The 26,910-nt window shown below is 35.6% G+C and overlaps 1 protein-coding gene and 1 long non-coding RNA gene across 2 annotated transcripts; both read right to left on the bottom strand.

Annotated features, from left to right (window-relative positions):
* Positions 1–11,330: 11,330 nt before the first annotated feature.
* Positions 11,331–12,400, bottom strand: LOC121755437. The gene is made up of 3 exons (XR_006040741.1): positions 12,133–12,400; positions 11,602–11,633; positions 11,331–11,524 (listed from the first exon to the last, which is right to left on the bottom strand). It is a non-coding gene; the product is annotated as an uncharacterized LOC121755437 (long non-coding RNA).
* Positions 12,401–20,106: 7,706 nt separating this feature from the next.
* On the bottom strand, positions 20,107–22,690 carry LOC121755431. The gene is made up of 3 exons (XM_042150734.1): positions 22,482–22,690; positions 21,025–21,113; positions 20,107–20,510 (listed from the first exon to the last, which is right to left on the bottom strand). Exons 1-3 carry the CDS (start codon positions 22,503–22,505, stop codon positions 20,363–20,365), a joined length of 261 nt encoding a protein of 86 aa, XP_042006668.1. The 5' UTR covers positions 22,506–22,690; the 3' UTR covers positions 20,107–20,362.
* Between the last annotated feature and the right edge of the window lie 4,220 nt (positions 22,691–26,910).

Here is a 26,910-nt window from a genome sequence, read left to right on the forward strand (position 1 = left end):
AAGCAACCTAGAAACTAGGAATTGGATAGGAAACCCTCTTCAAGAGGAACAAATCTCTCAAGCATCTAATTTCATCAAAAACTAAGGAGGAAAATGATAAAAGGTGCTATTTATAGTAAGGCCCAAAATTCAAGGAAATGGCCCACAAAATCTAGCCTCTGCGTGAGCCACCCGCCCGGGTGGATTATGGTGACCAAGAGTCACCCGTCCGGGTGGAATTTGCTGCTTCAAAGTTGCCTTCGGGTGGCCACCCGCCCGGATGGAGTTTTGTGACCGGAAGCCACCCGCCCGGGTGGAATTTGCTGTCACAATGGTGCATTCGGGCAGCCACCGGCCCGGGTGGATTTTGTCTGCCGTAAGCCACCCGCCAGGGTGGCACTTTTTCTGCAACGCAGCTTCCGTAAAATGGCCATATCTCCCTCACCCGGATTCCTATTGGGGCGTGCATGGTACCCACGCGAAGCTCTTTCAACGACAAAGACAATGGTGGCAGTTTCAGAGTTTTCGGACATCATCTCTATAGGACGATTACCAGTCGAGTCCAGCTGTAGTTGAAATCCTTGACGCATGGCTTCCATGATCGTATAATCTAACTGGTCAAGGTGACTCCATAAAATCTATCTACGTGTCGTTGGGCGTGCAAACTGAAGCGGATTTCAAAGCCTTAACCCACAGTACTATTAACTAGTAAAGGGAAGTAAGGGTCGAATCCACAAGGATGAAGGGGTTAACATGTTGGGGTTTGGTGCCCCATGCACAACGGAAGACTTGTACAAAACAAATAAATCAGATAAGGATCTAATTGATCGATTATGCGATTAATAAATTCACATGTTAAACCGATAATTGCATGCTAGAACACAAAGAATTCATGCTTAAAGAAATTAAATCCTAAAACATGAATTCTAAAGTTTAGAGTTACCGATTTTATTCTCTAATGAATCATCGATTGCTTGCGCCTTCTCCACGTAACGATCTTCAATACTAAACCACAGATCTTTTAATTGGTTACCGAACTGTATTCTGATATCAGTGTGAGCTGATCTTATCAAAATACTATGACTCGAATAAAGAAGACAGAGATTCCTCATGGAGGAGGAGAGCTGGAAATTTTCATTTCCTACTGTAGAGAGAGGAGGGGACGAAAATTTCATGAAATAAAAAGTGTCCATTCTGTCTCCTATATTCTCCTATTTATATTAAGTTACACATTGGGCCCAGTCAGGGATATATGGAAGATTTTGGGTATGACCTCCCCCAATTAGCTTTTTACTAATTAAACTGAACTCACAGTTTAATACAAGCTTATATTGGAATATTGATAGGGCTCGTTTCAAGCATGGTTTAATAGTGGTTGTTATACTAATCGGGGTATTAATGTTGGATTAAGTGGACATTTAAGTGTGCAGAAGCTGAAAAGCAATAAAGCGGCCAAGTTTTGGGGCGACTTGATCAATTGGGGATAGAAGCGGAAAAATTGCCAGAATTAGAGCAAACTGAGCATGCGAAAGTAGCCGTAGCAACTGAACCTGGCAGCTGTGCGAGTTGATCAAGAGGAGCCAACAACATGAAGATATGAGAGGATGAGCCAGATGAGAGAGAAAGAAGGAACACCCTTTTTAGCAAGGGCATTAATGCCAAATCAGGAGGATCTCGCCCTAGGGATTGGTGCCCAAGCTGTCTTATAAATAGGGGAGGAAATGAAGAAGAAATGATCATCGATCAACACTCATTCTACATTCTCTCATACTTACACCGCAAGCTAGCATAGAGCAAGGAGGATAGCAGCAACTGGAATCAAAGTTCTACCACCACATCCCTCTCTTCTTCCTTGTCTAGGAAGAAGGGAGCTGAATCTTAGAAGAAACTTTTGTTCGTTTGTGTTTTCTTAAATCCTGAATGGTTGATACATTGTTTACTTTGTTTCAGTTTTAGTATCCGGATAATTTCTGAATCTACCGATGTGTAACACCCGTACTTTTTAAGTACTATATTAATATATGTCATGAAATAATTAATAAATTTTGAGTCCAAATGTTTATATAAAAAGGGCTTTGGGCCATGGAAAATAGAAGAACTCTATGGTAAATAAATAAAGTTTGGGCTTGATTTATTTACAACAAAATAAATCATTTTGGGCCTATAAATTTCAACAAATAAATAAAGTGTGGGAGCAAGCCCAAAATCTTTTCTTATCTTTCAACTTCTCCACTCTCCATCTTCCACAATAAATTCTACAAATCAAAGGTCACCCAATTAATAGAATGATCCTTGTTAAATTATTTCTTCTCCTTCCCTATTCATATCTGCAAATTCCAAGTAAAATGAGAGAGAGAGCCGAGAGAGAAAAGGGAGTAGAAGAGCTGTTGGTTCCCATTCTTTTTTCTGTCACTGCAAGTTACGAAATAGAGGGATTCCAGGGGCTGCCTAATCCTCAATTCAACTCTAAAGTAGGTAATTCATTTCAAGATTCATGTTTCAATCTCCACAATCCTTTCCAATGTTACAACATACACGAATGTCTCTTGACAGAAACAATCTGCCAAACCAAGGAGTTCATTCCTTTCGACCTTACAAACTCCACAACCAAGTTTACATCGCGGGGTATAATTTCTACCCAAATCAACATCATGAACATTTAGCATTTTAGCATCATACACCAATCTCCCACACAAGTATTTCAATCAACAACAATCAACAATGAATCGAACATCACAAATTGAAACCCCTTGCCGCGAATTGAAAATTGAAAATGAAAGAACATAAATTGTATAAGGAACTTATCTTTCGGGGCTGTTCGGGGTTGTTTTGAGGATGTTCGGGTTGGTTCCAGGGCCGTTCGGGGTGAATAGGGTCTCTGCCGAACAACCGTTGACGGAGATTGGAGAGGATCGATGGACTACTCCTCGAACTGGTCAGCGGCGATGGCGGAATGGCAGCAGCGGCGACGACGAGACGTTGCTGCAGGGTAGCGACGGCGAGGCGCCAGTCGCGGCGCTGCTGTTCAGCCACGGTGATTCCACGGCGTACGATGGCGTGGGCTGCTCGGAACAGTGACAGCAGCGGCGCTGTGCAGTCGACTGGTGGTGGTGCGACGGCTTTCCCGAACGGAAGGTGGTGAGAGGGAGAACGGCGGTGGTGTGGGTGAGATTCGGAGAAGACGATGGGTGAAGGGATTTCTCAATTTGGGGATTTCTCAATTTGGAAAAAAAGTGAGGAGGGGGAGTAAGGTGTTTGACCGATTGTGGAGGATGGGAGTATAGTTGGGCTACTCTTTTGGGCCTCAGTATTTTTTTGAATGAAGAAATAAAGAGGGCTAAGTAAAATAATATGTGTTGGGCCACTAATTAATATAAATCGTTGGGCCGATAAATAAATTAATTGTGGAGGAAATACAAAGAGCCAACAGAGGAACTTTAAGCGTGGGGGGGGGGGCGATCGGCGTCACACGCGACGCCTTGGGCGGCCGACGAATAATCGAAAATGTACGAAACCCGAGAAAACGAAATAAAAGACGGTAATTAGAGTGCATGCATTCTAAATGTTGTCGTTATTGAGATTGTTGTGTACTTCATTTATTTTTTTCGAAAAGGTGGTTCGCACGCTCGTTAAAGTCGGATCGAGAAGTTATAAAAGGAAATTTCTAAGCTATTGAGGTGGGCTTTATTACTTAAACTCTTTTATTTGCAATGATGTGTATATGGTGAGATAAGGGTGGTTTAAATGTTATGTCATGCCGTATTTTATGTTTTGAAATTGCCTATCTGATTGTCTACTAGGATAATGTCCTACTAGACTTTGATGGTTAACGAATTCGGGTCTGACTAGGGAGTGAGTCCCTACTCAGACTAGTGCACTGATGGGGATCGTGAGCCGTCCTTTGTGGTCGGCCGGTCCAGTGATCGAGTTTGTGGCCACATTCTCATTTCACATGATGGTTCAGATATGGTACATGATGGAGGATGATGATGATGTTTGTCTGCGCAGACACCTTTTTATTTATGGAAATGATTATAGTGTTTCTCGGCATCTATAAATATATAAAAGGGGAGTTTTCTAGATATTTACATGAATGCCATTAGAAATTATTTTTATTTATATGATAATTATAGTAATTTTTAAATTACATATGGCAGTTTAATAATATAACGGTAAGATGCATGACTTTTCATTTTGTGTCATTTGATGTATTAAATTGAGAAATTTATGATTATCAAATGGAGTAAATGCTATTGATATATCATAGTAAATATTTTGTCAATTTTATTGAGCCCTTTCTTCTTCTACACAATCTTGCAACTTTTTCACTCTATAAAAGATACGCACACGCAGACACAAACAAACACATGATTCATACATATATGCTTTGATCATGTAATGTTGCTTTTAAGCTGATCAGTGTAAATTTTCTTTTAGGGAGTCATGTTTCTAATTAGGGGTTTGAATGTAGTCAATCTCTTTGACATATTGTCTCATAAAGCCGTCGGTAGGCAGAAATAAAGAAAAATGAGCAGGCAGCCTTCTTCCATCCCTTCAAGAGCATCATTTTCAGTGGATCCACCGATGGAGAATTGCTCATTTTGGACACATTGCAGTGTATGACCATTTCATCGTCAAGGGGTCGCACTTCACAGTACAAATCATGGTATTAATTATTCGACTTACTGCTGTTGAGGAAGATGGAGAGATTAGTTCTTATTGGAGAAGTTCTGGGGGAAAGTGAAGCAAATGCAGATCCCAAACTGGACGATTTTTTGCGTTTATCTACGTACATTATATACGAATATATAGGTTCATACTGTAGCTACCACAAATATTTTGAGTAATTGTAAACAAATCCTTTGCTATTTATGCGACTGCTGATAAGAAAATGACAACATAATAAGTTTATTAAAGGAAGAATCAATTTCTGCAGAAGAAACCGTAGAAGATGACTCTTAAATTTAAAATATTGATTTTAAATTGAAAAATCTATTAAATGTGCTATTAAATTGAAAAATCTATTAAAGTTTACTACTTTTATCAAGTGTGCTATTGTATATGTTTATAACAAATTTACAATTTTAGACCCATATAATAATATTGTTACGGACATACTAAAATGGTAAACCATTTCACTCAATGATGGCTTGACATAACTTTATTGATGAAATGTATTTTGGGCATGAGTTCACTGAGTGCATCAAGTACTCAGCCACTGTATATGTTTTCCCTATGTGCAGGTTGAGCGTGGACGGGAGACGGAGGATGTTGAGCATTTGACCGAGACCATATTCAATAAACGTTCCGGTTGCTATTGTGTCTTCATACATAGTAGTAGCTAACTCTCTAATGCTTCCGCTACGTCAAGTTTTAGAACTCTGATGTTATCTTTATTCTGTTGGACTATTTTTCCTACGAACTTTGTTGCTTCGTGATCTCAGATTATAATTTGATAATAAAGTTTCATCTTTTGATCTACATATCGTACCCCTTGATTGTTTTCCTCTTTCTTCCCCGCTTCTTTATTCCCCCATTAGTCGCGACTCACCGTACTTTCTATCCTTAGGAAGTGCGGTCGTGACAGTTTTTAAGTTTTTCTCTTAGTTAACTCTTGTCGCAAGTTGATTTTGTTGTTCGATCTTTGAATCTGAAGTTGGATCATTGGAATTGAGCTAGAGTGGTTGAAGTTTCTTTATGAAATGAAGCTTTCGACGGAAGTTGGTTTGGATCTGATGTTTTCTGAATTGGAGTTTGTTTTGTTTGAGTTTGGATATGTTTGATTTTCGCCGATTGCTTAGATTTTAGAAGATAGCGTTCCGATTTGTGTTTGAAGTTTAGATCTGTCTGATTTTAGTTGGTTTTATGTTGGATCTGAGTTTGGGATGTCAGTTTTCATGGTGCATGAGCAGTTTCAGTTGATCTGTTTTCCTTTCGCTTGAATTGCATGGATCTGGTTCTGATTTGTTTTATTCATTGTTTTATGCTAGATGCTCTATTCAGATCTGTCGTAATTGCTTAGCCAATTTGCTTTTGGTTGATTGAAGAAGAAGAAGAAGGTCGTACTTCGTTAGCAAAACCGTCTCTGTCACATTTTTCATAGTTTCAGTTTTACTGTAGTGCATCGTTATTTTCAGTGGTCCCACCTACTTTTTGCAGAAGTGCTTTTAGTGTGTCAGTCCAGTTGATCAGGTTAATATGCCTTTGTTTTACGCATGTCTAGTTTAGTTGATTCGTTAGAGTTCGTGACTTGATCAGTTCAGATCAGTATAGTAAATTTAACCCACTGTTAAAGCGTGGTAGCAGCCAAAGTTTTCCAAATGTCCCAAACACAACTCAACACGCCTCCGTCTATGTGGGATTCGACCCTTACTTCCATTTACTAATTCATAGTATTGTGGGTAAAGGTATTAAAGGCCCGAGTCTCTCAGTTTGCACACCCAACGACGAGTTAGTAGTTAGTAGCTTACTTGATCTGTTGACCTCTATATCTTAATCCAGCTGCGTGAACCCTATCTGTTATAATTTGCCCATCCAAATATTAGCAGCCACTACATAAATAATATTGCGCTGCCCATCCAAATCCGAAATTACAAGTAATCCTGGTTTCCGTTTTGTTTAAATGAATATTTTCCACACTTAAGATATAAATGTTCATTAATTAATTGTCTGCTATGGACGTAATTATTTAAAACCATATTAATTCCAAGAATGGACTTAGCAAGAAACTCTTGTTTATTATTCATGGAATAGTTAAATTCCAACTGGCCAGTTTCCAAATAATAAAACCTTGTCTCGAGCTCCTCTTGAGGACATTATCAAACCAGACTCACCAGGCGCGCATTCAAGATAATAGCAATCCTAGCACCGCTAGAAATTAATTACCACTACCCAATATATCAGGATTATTGGATTGCGAAAACCCGAACCATTTGATAAGCCAAAGTAATGCATAATCAATAACGTATGCTCAATGATAACGTATGTTGATTAAGAAATAATTGTTTATCAAGATCTAGTCTTAAAGTAGATAGCATGAAGACATTGTTAGGTTTAATATACTGAAAAGCATGTTTCGAGCACTAATAGAATCTTGCTTGTATACGAAAAACTTTACAATCCACTTTTAACTCGATTCAGTATTATTCGAGCAGTTTCGCACTAGTAGAATCACTAATATTATTATAGTGGGTTTGCTTGTGCATTAATAAGATGTTTTACAAACATTTAAATGTATAAGAAACAAACAAAGTCTAAGTCTTTGTTTTAGTAGACCAGTTGTGGGCGTCGTCCACTTTAAGGTAACACGGTCAGTTCTGAACAAACAAAAATAAGAATTTCACAACCTAGATAGGCTTTGGGTACCTATCTTGAAAGGTTGCAATGTCAGTTCGATATTTCTAAGTCTTACTGAAATAAGATGACATTAGTGTGATATAGCACTGAACGGATCTAACAGCAAGACATGTCTTCATGCTATCTACTGGAAGACTAGGTCTTGATAAACAACTATTTCTTAATCAACATAAGTTAGCATTGAGCATACGTTATTGATTATGCATTACTTTGACTTATCAAATGGTTCGAGTTTTTCGCAACCCAATAATCCTAATATATTGGGTAGTAGAAATTAATATCTAGCGGTGCTGGGATTGCTATTATGTTAAATCGCGCGCTTGGTGAGTCTGGTTGATAATGTCCTCAAGAGGAGCTTGAACAATGTTTTATTATTCGGAAACTGGCAAGTTGGAATTTAATTATTCCATGAATAATGAATAAGTGTTTCTTGCTAAGTCCACTCTTGGAATTAAAAGATGTTAATTAATTAAGTCTATAATAGACACTAATTAATTAATTGACATTTCTATCTTAAGCGCGGGAAATGAACGATAAACAAAAGGGAAGCCCAGATTACTTATAATTTCGGATTTGGATGGGCAGTGCAATATTACTTTTGTAGTGGTTGATCGTAATATTCCAATATAAGCTTGTATTAAATTGTGGGTTCAATTTAATTAGTAAAAAACTAATTGGGGAGGCCATATCCAAAACCTTCCATAGATCCCTAACTGGGCTCAATATATAACTTAATATAAATAGGAGAATAAAGGAGACAGAATTATTCATTAATTCTCTACATTATTTTCGTCCCCCTCTCTATCAGAAGAGGATGATTTTTTAGCTCCTCCTCCGTGAGGAATTTTTCTGTCTTCTTTAATCGAGTCCTAGTATTTTGATAAGATCAGCCCGCCCTGATATCGGAATACAGTCCGGGAACCAGTCAGAAGATCCGTGGTTTAGTATTGAAGATCATCACGTAGTGAAGGCGCAAGCAATCGATGATTCTTTGGAGAATCAAATCGGTAACTTTAAAACCGTAGAATTCATGTTTAGGATTTACTTTCTTTAAGCATGAATTATTTGCGTTCTAGCATGCAGTTATATGTTTAATATGTGAATTGATTAATCGCATAATCGGTCAAATAGATCCTTATCTGATTTATATATTTTGTTCAAGTCTTCAGATGTGCAAGGGGCACCAAACCCCAGCAGACATGTCATGCTGTTAGATCCATTCAGTGTTACACCACACCAATGTCATCTTATTTCAGTAAGACTTAGAAATATACGGACTGACACTGCAACCTTTCACGATAGTATAAGCCTATCTGGATTGTGAAGTTCTTCTTTTTCTTTGTTCAGTACTGACCGTGTACCGTGTAACCTTAAAGTGGACGTCACCCACAACCGGTCTACTAAAACAAAGACTTAGACTTTGTTGGCTTCTTATGCATTTAATTGTTTATAAAACATCTTATAAATGCACAAGCAAACACAATGTAATAATAATAGTGATTCTATTCGTGCGAAACTGCTCGAATAATACTGAATCGGGTTAAAAGTGGACTGTAGAGTTTTCCGTATACAAGCAAGATTTTATTCGGGCTCGAAACATGCTTTTCATTATACCAAACCTAACATAACACATGCGTCGTGGACATTTTGGGATGGTTGCTGCAACGATAGGTTAAGTTCTATGTACTTGACTGAACGGATTACAAAAGAAAATTAGCAACTGCAAATCTGTTCTCCTAACTAACTCCATACTTCTTCTTAGGGACAAAAGGTGATTCGCTCACCCCAGGCGCCCCCATAACCCGGCCCGACACCGGTATGGAGGGGTTCAAACACGGTACCTCAGCGGCCCATTAGGTGGGAGGAACTTACACTGGTAACCAGCACACAAGGAGCCACCACCCAGGAACCACCCAGGAACCAACTGAGTTAAGCCCGTGCGGGCAACTCCTTACTTCTTCTTCCTCAAGTAAACAAGTAAGCATCAACAACTTAACACATGAACAACTGAAAATAGAGCATGACGAAAAATGAGAAATTAATCAAGTACCGATTAGATCTACGCGAACAACAAATCAAGACAGTAACTCGCCATAATCATGCAAATCATAACATGGAAACTTCAGATCTCATGAAAACCAAACACTGACTAGCTAGATCTAAGGATACTAACAACAATCAAGCGTGAATTTCAACCAACAAAACATAATCCAACTCGCCATCACTAAATCCAATAAGAATTCCAACAAAAACATCATTGCAACAACTGGTTCACAAATCCCAAATTCAGAAAACAATGATCAAACTTGAAATAACAATATTTAGCTGGAAGAACAACTTTGCAACAAGTTTAAACTAAGAAATGCTTGAAAAGTAAGAACACTTGAGAACTTTTAGCTAAACCGAAATGAAAACAGCGACAGGACAATTGCATCTGCTCCTAAGAGCTTGAGAACATCAGATTAACAGTGGAAGTCAGCTCTCCCTCTGAACTAGGAGGCAGAGAACATTCATCAGGTGGAACTTCTCTTTCTTTTCTTGGGAGTGTATTTCTTTGTGTTTCCCCGGTCTCTTTCTTCAAGTTTCCTCCCCTTTTATAGGACGGCTTCTTTAACCAAAATATGCATCATTTTAATTTGATATATCAAATTGTTATTTGTATAATTAATTGGGTCTAATAGAGATTAATAAACTGAAATTCATTCATAATAAATTATCTATAATCTATACTCTTGAATATTTTTAGTAAATAGATAATTAAGTGTGTGCATGTGTGTATGTAATATTTATTTAAGTATATGCACACAATTATATATAGAATATTTATATATATGCATACATGAATATTAAATTAGGGATAAGAACTTATTTCAGAGATACAGGTGTAGATATATAAATATAAATGGAATACACAAGTTAAACGGTGGAAATAATATATGAAGTACACGTCTTTATATAAATGGGAGTCGGTTTATTGATCCTATAAAAAAGAATTATAAAATATAATGATAGGAAGGACGGAGGTTTAGGATGGAAGGAGTCAGATGGTTAGACGAGATGAACTCTTGAAATAAAAATGAGAGGGTCGAGCTTTTGGAGAGGAAAATTCATGCTTATTTTCACTGTCAGTTTTGAGAGCGGTTAGAACAGAGACAAAATCGTAGTTTCAATTGGATTATCTGTTTAATTATCAGCCCGTGTCACTTTTAATTTTATATGTGCTATATGGTTGATTGCTATAAATTAAATTGGACTGAATTTTTAGATTATATGATGTGAATATGATATAGTGATGTCTTATTTAATATTTATTGTGAAATGTGATATGAATATGTAATTGACGTGATTGACATGTTTTACACATGTCATTGCGATTATTTGAATCACTGGACTAAAGAGGATTTGTTACGGTCTTGCCCTGGATCTGAAATCACAGTGGACATATTGGAACCTACGGGTCAATTCACAGTGGGACCTACGGGTCAAATCATAGCGGGACCTTCTGGTCAAATCATATTGGCATATTGGAAATCCCGGGCAGATACCAGGCTTGATCCGTCACAGAATAATACATTGAACAAAGAGACATATGCATATGGATCTGAAATTGTATATGATATTTGATGCTTATTGTAACGCCCCACTTTTTGAACCCTAATTTTCGAACCCTAAAATATTTGCTTTTAATTCTTTTATTGTCATGAAGTCCGTGAATTAAATGTAGAGTGAAATTGTTGTTTGATATTTTTTTGTGACCTAGTTTTGAGTTGGAGTTATGAATGTGTGTTGACTGAGTTTACTTCGTTGAATACGTGGACGTGACTGTTTTGAATAATTGATGTGGGGTGAATTTAATTGTTTTCGAATAATTGATAATTTGTTAGGTGAGCTCGAAATTTGTGATGGTAAAGTCACAATGTGAATTTAAATAATTACTTTCCGTGAGAAATATTTATTGGACCCAATTCCGTGTTGAATCCGATAAATTAAATAAATAATACAAAATCCAATCTTGCGGAAAAATAAATTATGGGCTATACAATTTAAATAAAATACAAGAAATTGAACCACAATCAAGACTTTCCTTGCTTACATATTTTTAAATATATATATATATACATATATATTCTGCATGCAGAGATCTCCCTCTTCGTCCCTTATGTGTTTCTTTTTCTTTCTCCCCTTAGATCTGCAATTAAAATCCCAAAGGGAATAAGATTAGTTCATCACCATTAAATTGGGATATCAATTTCCAAAATGACTCACCCTTCCATGATCTCACGCTCTCATACCCTAATCTGCAAATAACACCCAAATTTAGATTTCCATTAGCTATTAAGATGATTGATTTGAAGAAATCAAATTCCATATTTTACTCCCTCAAATCACACGCTATTTTTTTTTTCAAATCTCCCTACCTTGATCTGCTCTATTTCTACCACCAATTCCCCATAGTATTTCATTCACAAATCAAGTTCCACTCCTGCAAGAATTTACAAGAACAAGGCTGTCTTTCTTCCTATCCCCATCGAAACAGATTCAAGGTAATTTCATATGCAGAATTACCATTCTACGTTGTTTTAGAAATCAACTCTTTCATTCTTCCTGTCAGAAGTTTGTTCGTTCGGTTGCAAATCTGCCAATCTAAGGTATACACCTACACCAACATCCAATTCTATTTCATTTCATTCATATATCCTACACCACCATATACTGCAAATCTGGAATCAATCTACTAACTGAAGAAATCAAAGCAACCCGAATTAAAAATCGAAAATAATCAAGTCAAAATCTTACCTTTAATGGGGAAAACGGGGCTGCTTCGGATGAGGTCGAGGCCGCCGGAGCAGCTTCTGCGGCGCCGAGCGACGGCGGCAGGTGCGGGCGTTGAAATGGAGTCAGCAGCAGCGTCGACTCTGGTGCAGCGGCGATTTGGAGAAAGCGGCGGATTCGGAAGCAGCGATATGGCGGACTCCGACGGAGACGATTTGGGGAGTGTGTTTTTCGTCCGGCGGGTCTAAAAGTTTTGGGGATCCTGCTTCTTTCGTTAAAATTGAAAATAAAATGCAAATAGTTAGGTTGATTAGTTGTTTTTTTTTCTTTTACTTAGCCTATTAGCCTATATATAAGGCTCCTTGTTGTAATTTGTTTTGTAACTTTCTAAAATGTAGTCCATAATGAAAGGCTCTCTGTTTTTCGTTCTCTCTTTTCCTCAAGCATTTTATTTACATTTTCTCTCTTCTCCTTCAATGGAAATTCATCCTTTATCTCCTTCTCCATTTTTCACATTGCATCATAGCAAAAATCTTCCACTGCGTGCTTAATCTTCGCCGCATCCAACCGACGGAGTTCTTCAAAAAAATTTTGGATCAGCAATTTCTCGTCGGATTTCATCTTTTCGCCGGTGCTTCTCATCGTTTTTTGTTTTCTCACCGATTGAATTCGGTTCTTATCTTCTCAAATCACCGATTGATTCGGTTTTGTTTTTCTCTACCACCGATTGAATTCGGTTGTTTTTTCTCTATCGCCGATTGAATTCGGCTTTCTCATATTTTTCTCTTTTGGCTGTGAATCTCTGTATTCAATTTCTGATCTGTGAATTAGTTTGTATTCTCTCCAATTAAAATCGGTTGAGTGTTTAGATTTGAGAATATGTTTTCTCAAATTTGTTGTTGAATCTTAATATGTTTTCATATTTATCTCTGGTTTTCCGATTGTATGTCGGATGTTTGTTTTGTTGATTCACCGATTGTTCGGTTGGATCTCCGATTTGTTGTTGATAAAATCTCTGAATATATTTTCAGATCTATCTTTGTTTTCTGATTGTATCGGACAATTTCCGATGTTTGAGTCTTTTTTAGATGTTTGTGGCTGTTGATGGTCTTGCATTGGGTGGGGGATTGGAAGTTGCAATTTGCTGGTGGTGTGAGCCTCTTGTGTTGGAAAGGGAAACACTATTGTGTATCTCAAATTTGTGGTTGAGATGTTGAAGATGGCTTGATCAAGGGCTTGATCAAGCAGGCCGATGATGGATTGAGGGGGCGTGTTGAAGATGGCTTGATCAAGCCGGCCGATGATTGCTTGATCAAGGGCTTGATCAAGCAGGCCCATGATGGATTGAGGGGGCGTGTTGAAGATGGCTTGATCAAGCCGACCGATGATGGCTTGATCAACAACCTAGATACTTCCTTCTTAGTAAGAATAAATCATTTGTTTGTAGTTTCCTTCTTAGTTTGATGCTTCTTTCCAAGATGGTAGCATTTTCTTGTGCTTCCATCTTGAGGGGAGTGTTAAAATTGAAAATAAAATGTAATTAGTTAGGTTGATTAGTTGTTTTTTTTTTTCTTTTAGTTAAGGCTCCTTATTTTATTTTGCTTCACAACTTTCCAAATTGTAGTCCATAATAAAAGGCTGTCTGTTTTTCGTTCTCTCTTTTCCTCAAGCGTTTTATTTACATTTTATGTCTTCTCCTTCAATGGAGATTCATCCTTCATCTCCTTCTCCATTTTTCACATGGTATCAGAGCAAAAATCTTCCGCTGCGTGCTTCATCTCCGCTGCATCCAACTTCGACGGAGTTCTTCAAATTTTTTTTGGATCCGCAATTTCTCGTCGGATTTCATCTTTTCACCGGTGCTTCTCACCGTTTTTTGTTTTCTCACCGATTGAATTCGGTCCTTATCTTCTCAAATCACCGATTGATTCGGTTTTGTTTTTCTCTACCACCGATTGAATTCGGTTGTTTTTTCTCTATCGCCGATTGAATTCGGCTTTCTCATATTTTCTCTTTTGTTTGTGAATCTCTGTATTCAGTTTCTGATCTTTGAATCAGTTTGTATTCTCTCCGATTAAAATCGGTTGAGTGTTTAGATTTGAGAATATGTTTTCTCAAATTTATTGTTGAATCTGAATATGTTTTCAGATTTATCTCTGGTTTTCCGATTGTATGTCGGATGTTTGTTTTGTTGATTCACCGATTGTTCGGTTGGATCTCCGATTTGTTGTTGATAGAATCTCTGAATATATTTTCAGATCTATCTTTGTTTTCTGATTGTATCGGACAATTTCCGATGTTTGAGTCTTTTTTATATGTTTGTGGCTATTGATGGTCTTGCATTGGGAGGGGGATTGGAAGTTGCAATTTAATGGTGGTGTGAGCCTCTTGTGTTGGAAAGGGAAACACTATTGCGTATCTCAAATTTGTGGTTGAGATGTTGAAGATGGCTTGATCAAGGGCTTGATCAAGCAGGCCGATGATGGATTGAGGGGGCGTGTTGAAGATTGCTTGATCAAGCCGGTCGATGATTGCTTGATCAAGGGCTTGATCAAGCAGGCCGATTATGGATTGAGGGGGCGTGTTGAAGATGGCTTGATCAAGCCGACCGATGATGGCTTGATCAACAACCTAGATACTTCCTTCTTAGTTAGAATAAATCATTTGTTTGTAGTTTCCTTCTTAGTTTGATGCTTCTTTCCAAGATGGTAGCATTTTCTTGTGCTTCCATCTTGAGGGGGAGTGTTAAAATTGAAAATAAAATGTAATTAGTTAGGTTGATTAGTTGGTTTTTTTTTCTTTTAGTTAGCCTATATATAAGGCTCCTTATTGTAATTTGCTTCACAACTTTCCAAAATGTAGTCCATAATGAAAGGCTCTCTGTTTTTCGTTCTCTCTTTTCCGCAAGCATTTTATTTACATTTTCTCTCTTCTCCTTCAATGGAGATTCATCCTTCATCTTCTTCTCCATTTTTCACATGGTATCAGAGCAAAAATCTTCCGCTGCGTGCTTCATCTCGGCTGCATCCAACTTCGACGGAGTTCTTCAAAAAAAATTTTGGATCCGCAATTTCTCGTCGGATTTCATCTTTTCACCGGTGCTTCTCACCGTTTTTTGTTTTCTCACCGATTGAATCCGTGCTTATCTTCTCAAATCACCGATTGATTCGGTTTTGTTTTTCTCTACCACCGATTGAATTCGGTTGTTTTTTCTCTATCACCGATTGAATTCGGCTTTCTCATATTTTTCTCTTTTGGCTGTGAATCTCTGTATTCAGTTTCTGATCTGTGAATCAGTTTGTATTCTCTCCCATTAAAATCGGTTGAGTGTATAGATTTGAGAATATGTTTTCTCAAATTTGTTGTTGAATCTTAATATGTTTTCATAATAATCTCTGGTTTTCCGATTGTATGTCGGATGTTTGTTTTGTTGATTCACCGATTGTTCGGTTGGATCTCCGATTTGTAGTTGATAGAATCTATGAATATATTTTCAGATCTATCTTTGTTTTATGATTGTATCGGACAATTTTGAGTCTTTTTGAGATCCTTGTGGAGTGGATTTGGTGGATGGATAGTGATACTTTGTTCACAAACATGGTTGCAACTGCAAGACGTTTGTGGAGTGGATTTGGTGGATGGATAGTGATGCTTTGTCCACAAACATGGTTGCAACTGCAAGACGTTTGTGGCTGTTGATGGTCTTGCGTTGGGTGGGGGATTGGAAGTTGCAATTTGCTGGTGGTGTGAGCCTCCTGTGTTGGAAAGGGCAGCACACTATTGCGTATCTTAAATTTGTGGTTGAGATGTTGAAGATGGCTTGATCAATGGCTTGATCAAGCAGGCCGATGATGGATTGAGGGGGCGTGTTGAAGATGGCTTGATCAAGCCGGCCGATGATGGCTTGATCAAGGGCTTGATCAAGCAGGCCGATGATGGATTGAGGGGGCGTGTTGAAGTTGGCTTGATCAAGCCGACCGATGATGGCTTGATCAACAACCAAGATGCTTCCTTCTTAGTTAGAATAATTCATTTGTTTGTAGTTTCCTTTTTAGTTTGATGCTTATTTCCAAGATGGTAGTATTTGTTTGTGCTTCCATCTTGAGGGGGAGTGTTAAAATTGAAAATAAAATCTAATTAGTTAGGTTGATTTGTTGTTTTTTTTCTTTTACTTAGCCTATATATAAGGCTCCTTGTTGTAATTTGCTTCACAACTTTCCAAAATGTAGTCCATATTGAAAGGCTCTCTGTTTTTTGTTCTCTCTTTTCCTCAAGCATTTTATATGCATTTTCTCTCTTCTCCTTCAATGGAGATTCATCCTTCATCTCCTTCTCCATTTTTCACATTTTCTTTTGCAAGAGAAATCGAGAGAATGAGAGAAACAAAATTTGGTGTGTGTCTCTGCAAGGTTCAATTGAGTGTTTTAAACTTTGAGTTTGGGCATGATCTGTTTCTAGAAGAAAGAGAGAGTTGAGGGAAAAAGGGGGACGACGGGATTTGGAATGGGAGGTGTGCTCTCCTGTTTTTTTTTAAAAAAAATTCCAAGGAACAACACTTGTTTCTTCAGTGGCATGTAATTTTATATAATTTTATTTTATGTGTTAAGTGAAGAGAATAAAGTAAGAGAGAATAAAGTTGAGATAAGAGTGTTTCCAATTTTTTATAATGAGTCATTTTAATTGAGATAAATTAAAAATAAAAATGAATAATATTTAATAAGATGGAGTACTTTTTAATATTATTTTAGTTTAGCGTATGGTTTTTAAAATGGAACCAGTGGTTATATACGTGTATGTATAATATTTAATGGGAGTACTTTTCAAGTTTTTTTTAAAAAAAGAGGTATTTGTGTTGAAAAAAAATGGAAGAGGAGTATACGTGTAGTACGCGGAAAAAAGGGAAAAGGAGGGCATTTTTGTTTAATTATTTAATCCTTTGTGGTTTGACTTTGAAAGTGGACGTGTTTTAAAATGGGAGCATGCGGCCGGAATGAATCAAAATACTCAAGCATATAATTGTGAAGAATTTAAAACCTTGATCGAGAAAATAATTGGAGATATCGGATGTATGCATCTTATATATTTATTTATTTGAAAAGTTGTGTTGATATATGTGCTATTTAAATGCTAAAGGTGATTCCTTGCAAACGAGACGTGATATCAATGGAAAGGAAATAATTAAGGATTAAGCACTCGAGGTGTGCTTTCTTTTAAATAAGGACAATGTCCTAAATATTTTATCGATGGTAATGAACCTATGTTTATCATGTCGTGTTATGATTTAACGTGTCTATCTGATGTGGCTTTTGCCATCTATGGTTAAATCGAATTCGGATCCATGTAGGTCACAAACCCTACTTGGATTAGTGTACACCTATGGTAAACCGTGTGCCAGTGTACGGGTTGGCCGGTCTAGTGACTTGGTTTGTGGCCATATTCCATGTCATGTATGAGCAGATATGGTTAACGTTTATGGGAAAATCACTGATCAGTTGACTTTTACAATGGGGATGATTTTAGTGCCTCGGGCCTTTCTAAAGCCAAAACCCCGATGGTTACTTATTGATGGCATGATAAATATTCTTTTGATAACTTGTTTTCGGCATAAGTCCACTGAGTATTTTTATAAGTACTCAAACTGCATATGTTTTCCTTATGTGCAGGTTGAGCGACGACGAGCATTAGGTGGTATTGAGCAAATAAAATTGGAGTCTAGTTTGGTTGTCCTTGAACTTTGGGTGTCGTTGTGTCTTCATACATGACACCACTCTTTCTCTTTAATGCTTCCGCTGAGATATTGTTTTTACTTGTTATTTGTTTGGTTTTGAACCTACTTATTTTTGAAGAATTTAAAACTTGATGTGTTTTGGATAATGTTAAACCCTGGGCCGTTTTTGAATAATAATTGTTGGTCAAACTCTTTAATAAAACCCTAGTTTTTCTTCGTCTGTTTTAAAATTCTTTAAATCGCGATCACCCGTATTTATTAGCCATAAAGGGAGGTCGTGAAAATTTGGTATCACGACCGCCCTTTTGGGTTAATAAATACGGGTTGTCGCGACTTAAAAAACTTTAAAACAGACAAAGAAAAACTAGGGTTTCATTAAAGAGTTTGACCAATAATTAACAACCAAGGGTTTAACATTATCCAAAGACATCAAGTTTTAAATTCTTCAAAAATAAATAGGTTCAAAGCTAAAGAAATAACATCTACAAAAAATATCTCAGCGGAAGCGTTCAAGAGAAAGAGTGGCGTCATGTATAAAGACACAACACACCCAAAGTTCAAGGACAACCAAACAAGACTTCAATTTTATTTGTTCAACACCACTAAATGCTCATTGTCGCTCAACCTGCACATAAGGAAAACACATGCATGACTGAGTACTAAAAAATACTCAGTGGACTTAGGCCGAAAGCAAGTTATCAAAAGAATATTTATCATGCCATCAATAAGTAACCATCAAGGTTTTATCTTTAGAAAGGTCCGAGGCACTAAAACTATGCCCATTGTAAATGTCAACTGATCAGTCATTTTTCCATAGACGTTAACCATATCCACTCATACATGACATGGAATGTGGCCACCAACCAAGTCACTAGACCGGCCAACCCATACGCTGGCACACGGTCTACTATTGGTGTACACTAATCCTACATGGATCCAAATTTGATATAACCATAGATAGCAAAAGCCACATCAGCTAGGCACGTTAAAATCAAAACACGGCATGATAAACATAGTTTCATTCTCATCGATAAAATATTTAGGACATTGTCCTTATTTAAAAGAAAGTACACCTTGAGTGCTTAATCTGAAATTATATTCTTTCTTTTGCAATCATGATTCACTTGCAAGATATCACATTTGGAAATTAAAATAATATATAGATCAACACAAGTAATCAAATAAATAAATAAGATGCATGCATCCTAAGGCTTTGATTATTTTTATTGATCGGATTACGAATTTTATCAACCAGAAACTCAGTTATTTCGATTAATTTTGGCCACCTAAGGCGTCGCGGTGATGCTTATGGTTATGTGTTGCTTAGAGAATTTGTTTGATAATTGTAAAGTGAAATTAAAGGTGAAATTTATACACTGAGTTGTGGCTCTAAACCACAAGTATTTTTCAGGAGCAAGATATCAATGATATAGGTTTTTTTTAATGTATCTGATATTAATGTTTTATTTGACATATGGGTTAAAAGTTTTAAACTATTGGATTTATTTACTATAAGAAATGATGTATTTTGTAATTATAGTATTTTGATGATGAAACGATTAATATGTGATTTCTTTACTTTAATATGTTTTTGTTTATAGAAAATAAATATGTTAGAGGGGTTGGGTTTGACATCCAATCCCTAGGGTATGCTCTTAATGATTTGGCAGTTATACCCTTGCAGCAAAAGACAACTCTGGATTCTCTCTCCTCTGTACTTTCTTCGCGGCGCCATCGTTAGTGGATCTGATTGATCAATTAGCACGGCTCCTGGCATCGTTTCTTATGTAGATCCACTTGCTCAGTTTGTCTGCTTTTTTTGGCCATTTTTCTCCACCTGCGTCCACTTGATCACTGCGCTCGAACTCTGCTTGATCAAGCGATACTTTGCACACTAAAAGCTCAGATTTTCCCACATTATCTCCCCAAAACGGCATATTAACCACCATCAAAATAATGCATGAAACAAGCCTTATCAAGAGTTTGGTTGGAAGATGGAAGGAAGTTGCCATCTATATAAAGGGAGTGTATTTATTGATGGTAGTTGGAAAGATGGGAGTTTGGTTTGAAGATGGAAGTTTCCTTCGTTAATTTCTCATACGTCATTATTGTTGTACAAAGTAAAACTTTATTCTCGTATTAAGTATTTGAACTTATTACGAAATCACATACTGAGTACCCATGTAAATTTGAAAGTCTGCAAAAAGGTACATGGCAGAAAGTCAACAAATTTAAGGATTGCCTAAAATGCCCTTCAGGGGCTAGGGGTATTTTAGACCTAAAAAATCTCATTCGTAATTAGATTGAATGCTAGGGGTGTATGACGTTTTTTTAACCATGGATCTATAGTGTTACAACCCCAAAAGCCAGATACTACTAAATAGGTAGTTCACTCTTAAATTAAAAAACAATTACACTATGAAACAGAAAACGAAATTCGCACACATATAAACTATCTAGACAAAATTCAGATAAATCAAATTCCACTCTCTTTTCATGGCTGTGCAAACTAAAATTGTTGGCCGCTCACTCTTTCCCGGTGAAAAAGCGGTTGATGGCGGGCATGACTTCCGGGGGCCGTGTGCGCAGGAACTTACGGAAGCCGTGCTCTGCGTAATTTTCTCCTTCCTCTTGGTTATCAAGAACACCTTTCTTACGATGATCCTTGTTTATTCTGCACATAAATATTTTCAGACAAACTTTTTTATGAATTAATCAATAGAATATGTCAAACCAAAACAATTTTATCTTGAAGTATGACAGAGTACATAGTCAAGCTAAACAACCAATATGTAAAACACAAATGAACTTGGACATCCCCAAGGTTCTCTACAAAGCCCAAGTATGGTGTGTTTGATTGTTTAGTTAAAATTTTAAGCTGATTCTCAATTGTATGTGTACATAAATTAAGGGTGAGAAAGATGTAGGATAACTTAGTAATTTTATTTCAATATCTCGATTCACTTTCTAAAGGAGTTAGTGTAATCCACTAAAATTCTAGATTGATTTCTTATGTTGAAACATAAGCTTCAAGATGGGCTTCCATATGCTATAAAAAGTACACGAGCTATTCACTAAGGCTACTATGAATATCAAACTCACGATTAAAGCTAGATAAGAACTTGTAACTTGCTCTAATATAACTACTAAACAAATCTTAAATATATATCTTGGGAGAATAGGTTTACCTGACATCAGGATTGAGGACGACATTCCTTGTCAGCTGAAAAATGCACATTCCGGTGACAAAACTCATAGCCGCCATAAGAGGATACACCTATAGTTTTATACAGAAATTTAACAATTACCACCTATGTTAACTTTATACGAATTCAAGACTCAGACAGTTAAAATATGAAACATTACAAAAATATCTAGATCAATGCCCATTTTAATTTTCTCTCACCTATATTAAATTGTTTTACAAAACTGACATCACACGTACACACAACAACTAACATCATTATTCGTCCAGAGCATTTGTCCTAGCGACAATGAGCTTAGACATTATTGTATGAGGTGCCGAGTTCGAACCCTCCTCTTGACATCAATCGTAATATCCTCCTTTCTATGGGAGTTTTAAAAAAAACAACTAACATCATAATTCATTCATACAAAAAGCTGAAACCCCAATCTTAAGGGCTCCTAACATCCCGATCTGATAGTTGTAAGGGGAAACATCATAATTCATACTATGCCAAATGAAAAGGAAAATAAAAATAACAATATCCACAACTATCATCCACGTACGCACAACATAAGGATTGCATACTGTTGTCAAATAAAAAGAAAAATTAAATATAATAATATCCAAACTGAAACCGCTATATAAATATTACGGGTCACTTTTCTTATCATCAATAGATTTTATTTTGGACTAGAATTAAGTGACTCAACATTATACTCCATCCGTTTCCACGGTAGTGGAGGCGTTTCTTTTCGCCACGCAATTTAAGTAAAAATGTGTTAAGTGAGTTAAGTAAAGAAAGAATAAAGTAGAAAATGGAAAATGTAGAGAAATGAAGAGAGAATAAAATAAGAGACAGTAAAGTAAGTGAAAAGAAATGTGTTGACTTTTACTAAAAAATAATGATTCCATTACTGTGGGACATACCAAAATAGCAAAATAACTATACTACTATTGAACGGATGGAGTATTAGACTACTATATTAAAAAAGGAAATTTGGACCAATTTGGTCCAACACAAACAGAAAAAAGAACATCTTCAAAGTTTACACTGAAGGATGTGAGGGATGATTATGACATATAAAAAATATAACAATATCTCATACTCCTTGCTTCCGCCGTTAGGAGTCTTATTTCTTGGCGGCACGAGTTTTAAGAAATGTTAAGAAAAGTGGGTGGAAAAGAGCTAGTGGAATAAAGGTCAAACTTGTATATATTAGTTTTAAATGAAATGTGAGTAAAATAAGTTAGTGGAAGGTGAGACCCTATTATCATTTACGGTAAAAGTGAACCGGGACTCCTATTTGTGAATGAACTAAAATGGAAAAACGGGACTCCTATTCGCGGACGGAAGGAGTATTACTTAAAAAAATCTAAAACAAATATACAAATCTCATGGATCAATCATTCTACCACTAAATAATTTTAGGATTTTAGCACAACATAAGAATAGCATACCTCTGGTTTGATCCAACGTCCCATTTTCCAATACTAGCGGACTCCCCCTAACACTTAGGTTGTTAGAATGCTCTTCAAGATATAGAGAGTGTTTATGAAAAATGTTATGGGAATGTTAATGATGATTAATAGTGTTTGAGCACCTTCCCATATATAGTGGTAAAAATTGACTTGAACAAATGGCACGTTAATTATACACTATATGAATACGAGTTTTATTTGACAATTGCAATGGTGGAGAATGGAAATTTCTCAGGAAAGATAGCTCATGAGAGGCTTTCTTTCAGTGTGCTGAGACTAAATATTTTGACCTCAACAAAAAACCAGGTGCTTCAGCCTATTGTTTTCTGTTTTTCTCTCTCTCAAGGATTGATTTTAAATTATATGTTATTTCTCTTTTTTCTTGTTAGAAATTTAAATTAATGTGGCCTTTCCTTTTTTTTTCTTGTTAGAAATTTTAATTAATGTCTCCTTTCTTATATTTTTTGTTAGAAAAATATGTTCTTTTATCTCGACTCCGTGGCATGAAACTTGCGTTGGGTTAGAAAATTCTTTGGAAATTTCTTTTACAGCTCAATTTGGGTATTTGTCAAGACACAGGCACTATTATGATGGATCATGGATGGTAATATGACTTTAACTATGAATTAATAAATGAAAAAATACATATAGAGGTTTTTAACTAATAAAATTTTTTTCATTAAACTTTTTTACAAATTTTTATTTTATTATATTTTTACACTAATATATTTAATTTTATTAAATTCTTACGTTAATATATTTTAATATAAGATTTTTTTATACTTTTAAAATTTGATTAGATTTTTATTTAACACACTTCGTAATTTAATTAATTTTTCTTTTATTAATTAAATTTATTTATTTTTTCTCTTACATATTTTGAAATTAATTCAGTTACAATGTCTGTCGACTCCAGAATCATTGAATAATTGATTTTTTTTTTTTGGAATTGTCTTCTATCAACTTATATATTTTCCTTTTTTCAATGATTTTTGAGTTGATATTGTAACTAGATTAATTTTAAAATATACAAAAAAATATTTAATTTATATAAGAAAAGTCAATTAATTTATAGAGTCTAAAAATGCATTAGTTTAAAAACCTAAAAAACAAAAAATTATAAAAGAATTTGATGAAACAAAATACCTTAGTACAAAAATATAATTTAACAACAAATTGTAAAAAGACCTAATAAAATAAAATGTACTCCCTCCGCCCTGAAGAGTATGTACTATTTCCTTTTTCGTCCGTTCCCGAAGAGTATGAACATTTCAATTTCTGAAACTCTCTTCTCTCTAATGAGGTGAGACCCATTCTCCACTAATAATACATAAAATCTTTCTCTATCTCCCTCTCTCTTACTTTAACAATAATACATTAAGATTCATACTGAACCCAAAGTTCATACTATTTGGAATGGAGGGAGTATTAATATATGGACTTCTACAAGTGTTTTGCCTTGCTTAAAGTAGTTAGCTGGGCCTATTAGGCTATCCACAATGATACTTCTCGTCTTACCTTTATTCTACCATATCGTAATTGTGGACAAGTCACCACATTGTTTAAACTAAATTTATTTTAAAAATATTCTAAATAGACCCAGTTCGATTTAGTTTTTCTAAGAATGATAAGAATTTAATTTATTAAAAAAATCATTAAGCATTACACAATAGACCCGGCGATACCTACTAGCAAATGCATTTTTGCTTAATTTTCAAGTTCATTTTGGAGAGAATTGTTGATACTACTCACAATTTTATACTCCATTGTCTAATAAAATTTGAAATAACACGAGTTTTAATTTGAAAATGACACATGTTTATAGACCCGGGTTCGATTCCCGGAAAACGCATTTTTACTTAATTTTCAATTAATTTTGGAGAGAATTGTAGTCTAATAAAATTTTAAAAAAATACGAGTTTTTAATTTGAAAATGGCGCGGGTTTATACACCCAGGTTCAATTCCCAGCAAACGCATTTTTACTTAATTTTCAAGTTCCAAGCAATAGACCTGAGTTCGATACCGGACAAATGATTTTTAATTAATTTTAAGTTCATTTTGGAGAGAATTGTTGATATCATTTACAATTTTATACTCCATCATCTAATAAAGTTGTAATTAGCGTGAGTTTTAATCTGAAAATAACACGAGTTTATATTCATTAATCAACAACGTATTTATACTTGGTCTATTTCTTTATTGGGCTAATCTATTTTGTTTTAATATTGGGCTGGAGTTGTAGGATGATTGATGACGCGCAACTTCAAGAATTCCATTTTTGAGCTAGGACTTAGGAGGGACATGTTTTCCTTTATCAACAAAGAAATTAGCGTTCAAAAATTTACTACCTTAAACACGACTTGATTTTTTTAATTTACGTTACTCTTTTTCAAGAGTAGGAAGGAATATTTATTTAGCATATCTTATAGTATTATTTAAAAAAAATAGCACAACTAGTTATTTTATTGAGTTATTGATCTTCAAAATCGCATAATGTAATAACTCCCTGCAATGTCTCCTAATTAAGAAATAGCTTGGCATGTGAACACACATAAAAAAAATCCTAATTAATAAATTCTCAAAAAATAGAAACACTGTACAGAATTATTCAATAAATCAGAATAAGTATGGGGTCAATTTATAATTTTTAACATCAAACTGCAATTTAGAATATTGAAAAATGTCATCCTCTTCGTACATTACTCCCACTAACTCACCACCACCATCTCCATCTTCCAAACCCTGCGAGGGTTGAACTTGAAGAGCTTGCTCCTTGTGTGGTTATAGGATTGAAAAAAAGTGAAGATTAAAACTAAGAAGATTATAAAAAAATAGATTTTTGTTGAGTAAAAATTATTTTAGTTCATTTTCTTTGTGATTTAGTCGACGCCGAAAAGTTTTCAGTGTCACATTGACTAGAAATTTTCTCTCCTTGTTCGAATTTCAAGTCATTTCGATATAAAAAATATTTTTGCCACATAACGGTTTCTTTGTTAGAATGACTTAAAATTTGCACGGAGTTTACGGTACGTTGTATTTTATTTAAATTAAATTGATGAATGACAATTGTAGATGATGCAATAATGTGCACTACAAGTTGTAAATCCATTCACATTATTTATCAAGAAAATTAACTTCTTTTTTTAATAATGTTTGCTTCAACACATTTTCAAAGCTAATTCAGATTATAGTATAGGAGTATATTCCGAAACAGCAATGAAATTAGTATTCTGAAGCAACAATGAAATTTTGATATGACGTGAGGGAATTAAATTAGATGTGTCGCACTCACACGTAACAGCTAATATTCTCGAGAGTGATTGATTTTAATTAACAGACATTTAACTAAGTCATTAACAATATCAATCATCTTTGGAATGAAATGTGTTTGTTATGTTCCTCCAACAAGTGATAGAGATTATCTTTATACATGGACATGATAATTGAGAATAGACAAATCTTCGTAGGAATCAATACCACTTTTAGTGAATGTTGGGACAAATTGGGACTATCATTTCTCATTTCTTGGATGATTTTTTGAAACTATTTAGCAATAATATAACTAAATAACACTCCTCCATATTCTATTAAGAAAATGGAATAAAAAATAGTACTCCTGTTTGTGTAAAATTTCAAAACAAATGCACATGGACACACATTAATTAGAAGGCGTGTAATTACAGAGCTTAACATTTAATGACAATTTAGAAGGTTTTGTAAGAAATGTCAATTTCATACTAAAAGTAATTTTTCTTGTTGAAGAAATTGCAAATACAAGCAAGCAAGAATTCATCAAAATGGAACAAATCTTGGTAGGAATAAACGAGATTTATTGATTTACGTTTTTAATTGCGTGAATACATTTATTTCCAATCGACCTTTTTTTATATAAATATGGAGTACTATTTTTTATTTAAATTTTAATAGCAAACACCAATACAACATAATATACTCTGCATGTCATTGTATACTATTACTATAATGAAAGCACTGCTCTTTATTCTTGTCGTCGTTTCAATCGTTGATGGCCGGTTCACAATTCCCGCCCATAAATCCGAGTTAGAAAGCTGATTTGAATCCCTGAACCCTAAACCATAGTGGACGATGCCTCAAGCTCTCCAAGGTGACCAATGTCTGGGACTCCAGGCGGACGGTAGCGGCAATTTCAAGACAGTAACCAATGCCATAAACAGCATCCTCTCGGTAATGCCATTAGATTTCGGTTGGAAAGTTAAAATGAACTGTCCGACGACCATCTATGTCGACCAATCGGGTAGAGGTAACTTCAAAAGCATTCAAGCAGCATCCGTCCTCCAAACAATTCGAAATGGATTTGCATACATGTTAAACAAGGGGTATACAAGTATATGTATACATAATTATTCAACGTGAAACATGTCGTTTATG

This window comes from Salvia splendens, chromosome 11 (genome assembly GCF_004379255.2).
Source record: "Salvia splendens isolate huo1 chromosome 11, SspV2, whole genome shotgun sequence".
In the NCBI taxonomy this organism is placed as follows: Eukaryota; Viridiplantae; Streptophyta; class Magnoliopsida; order Lamiales; family Lamiaceae; genus Salvia; species Salvia splendens.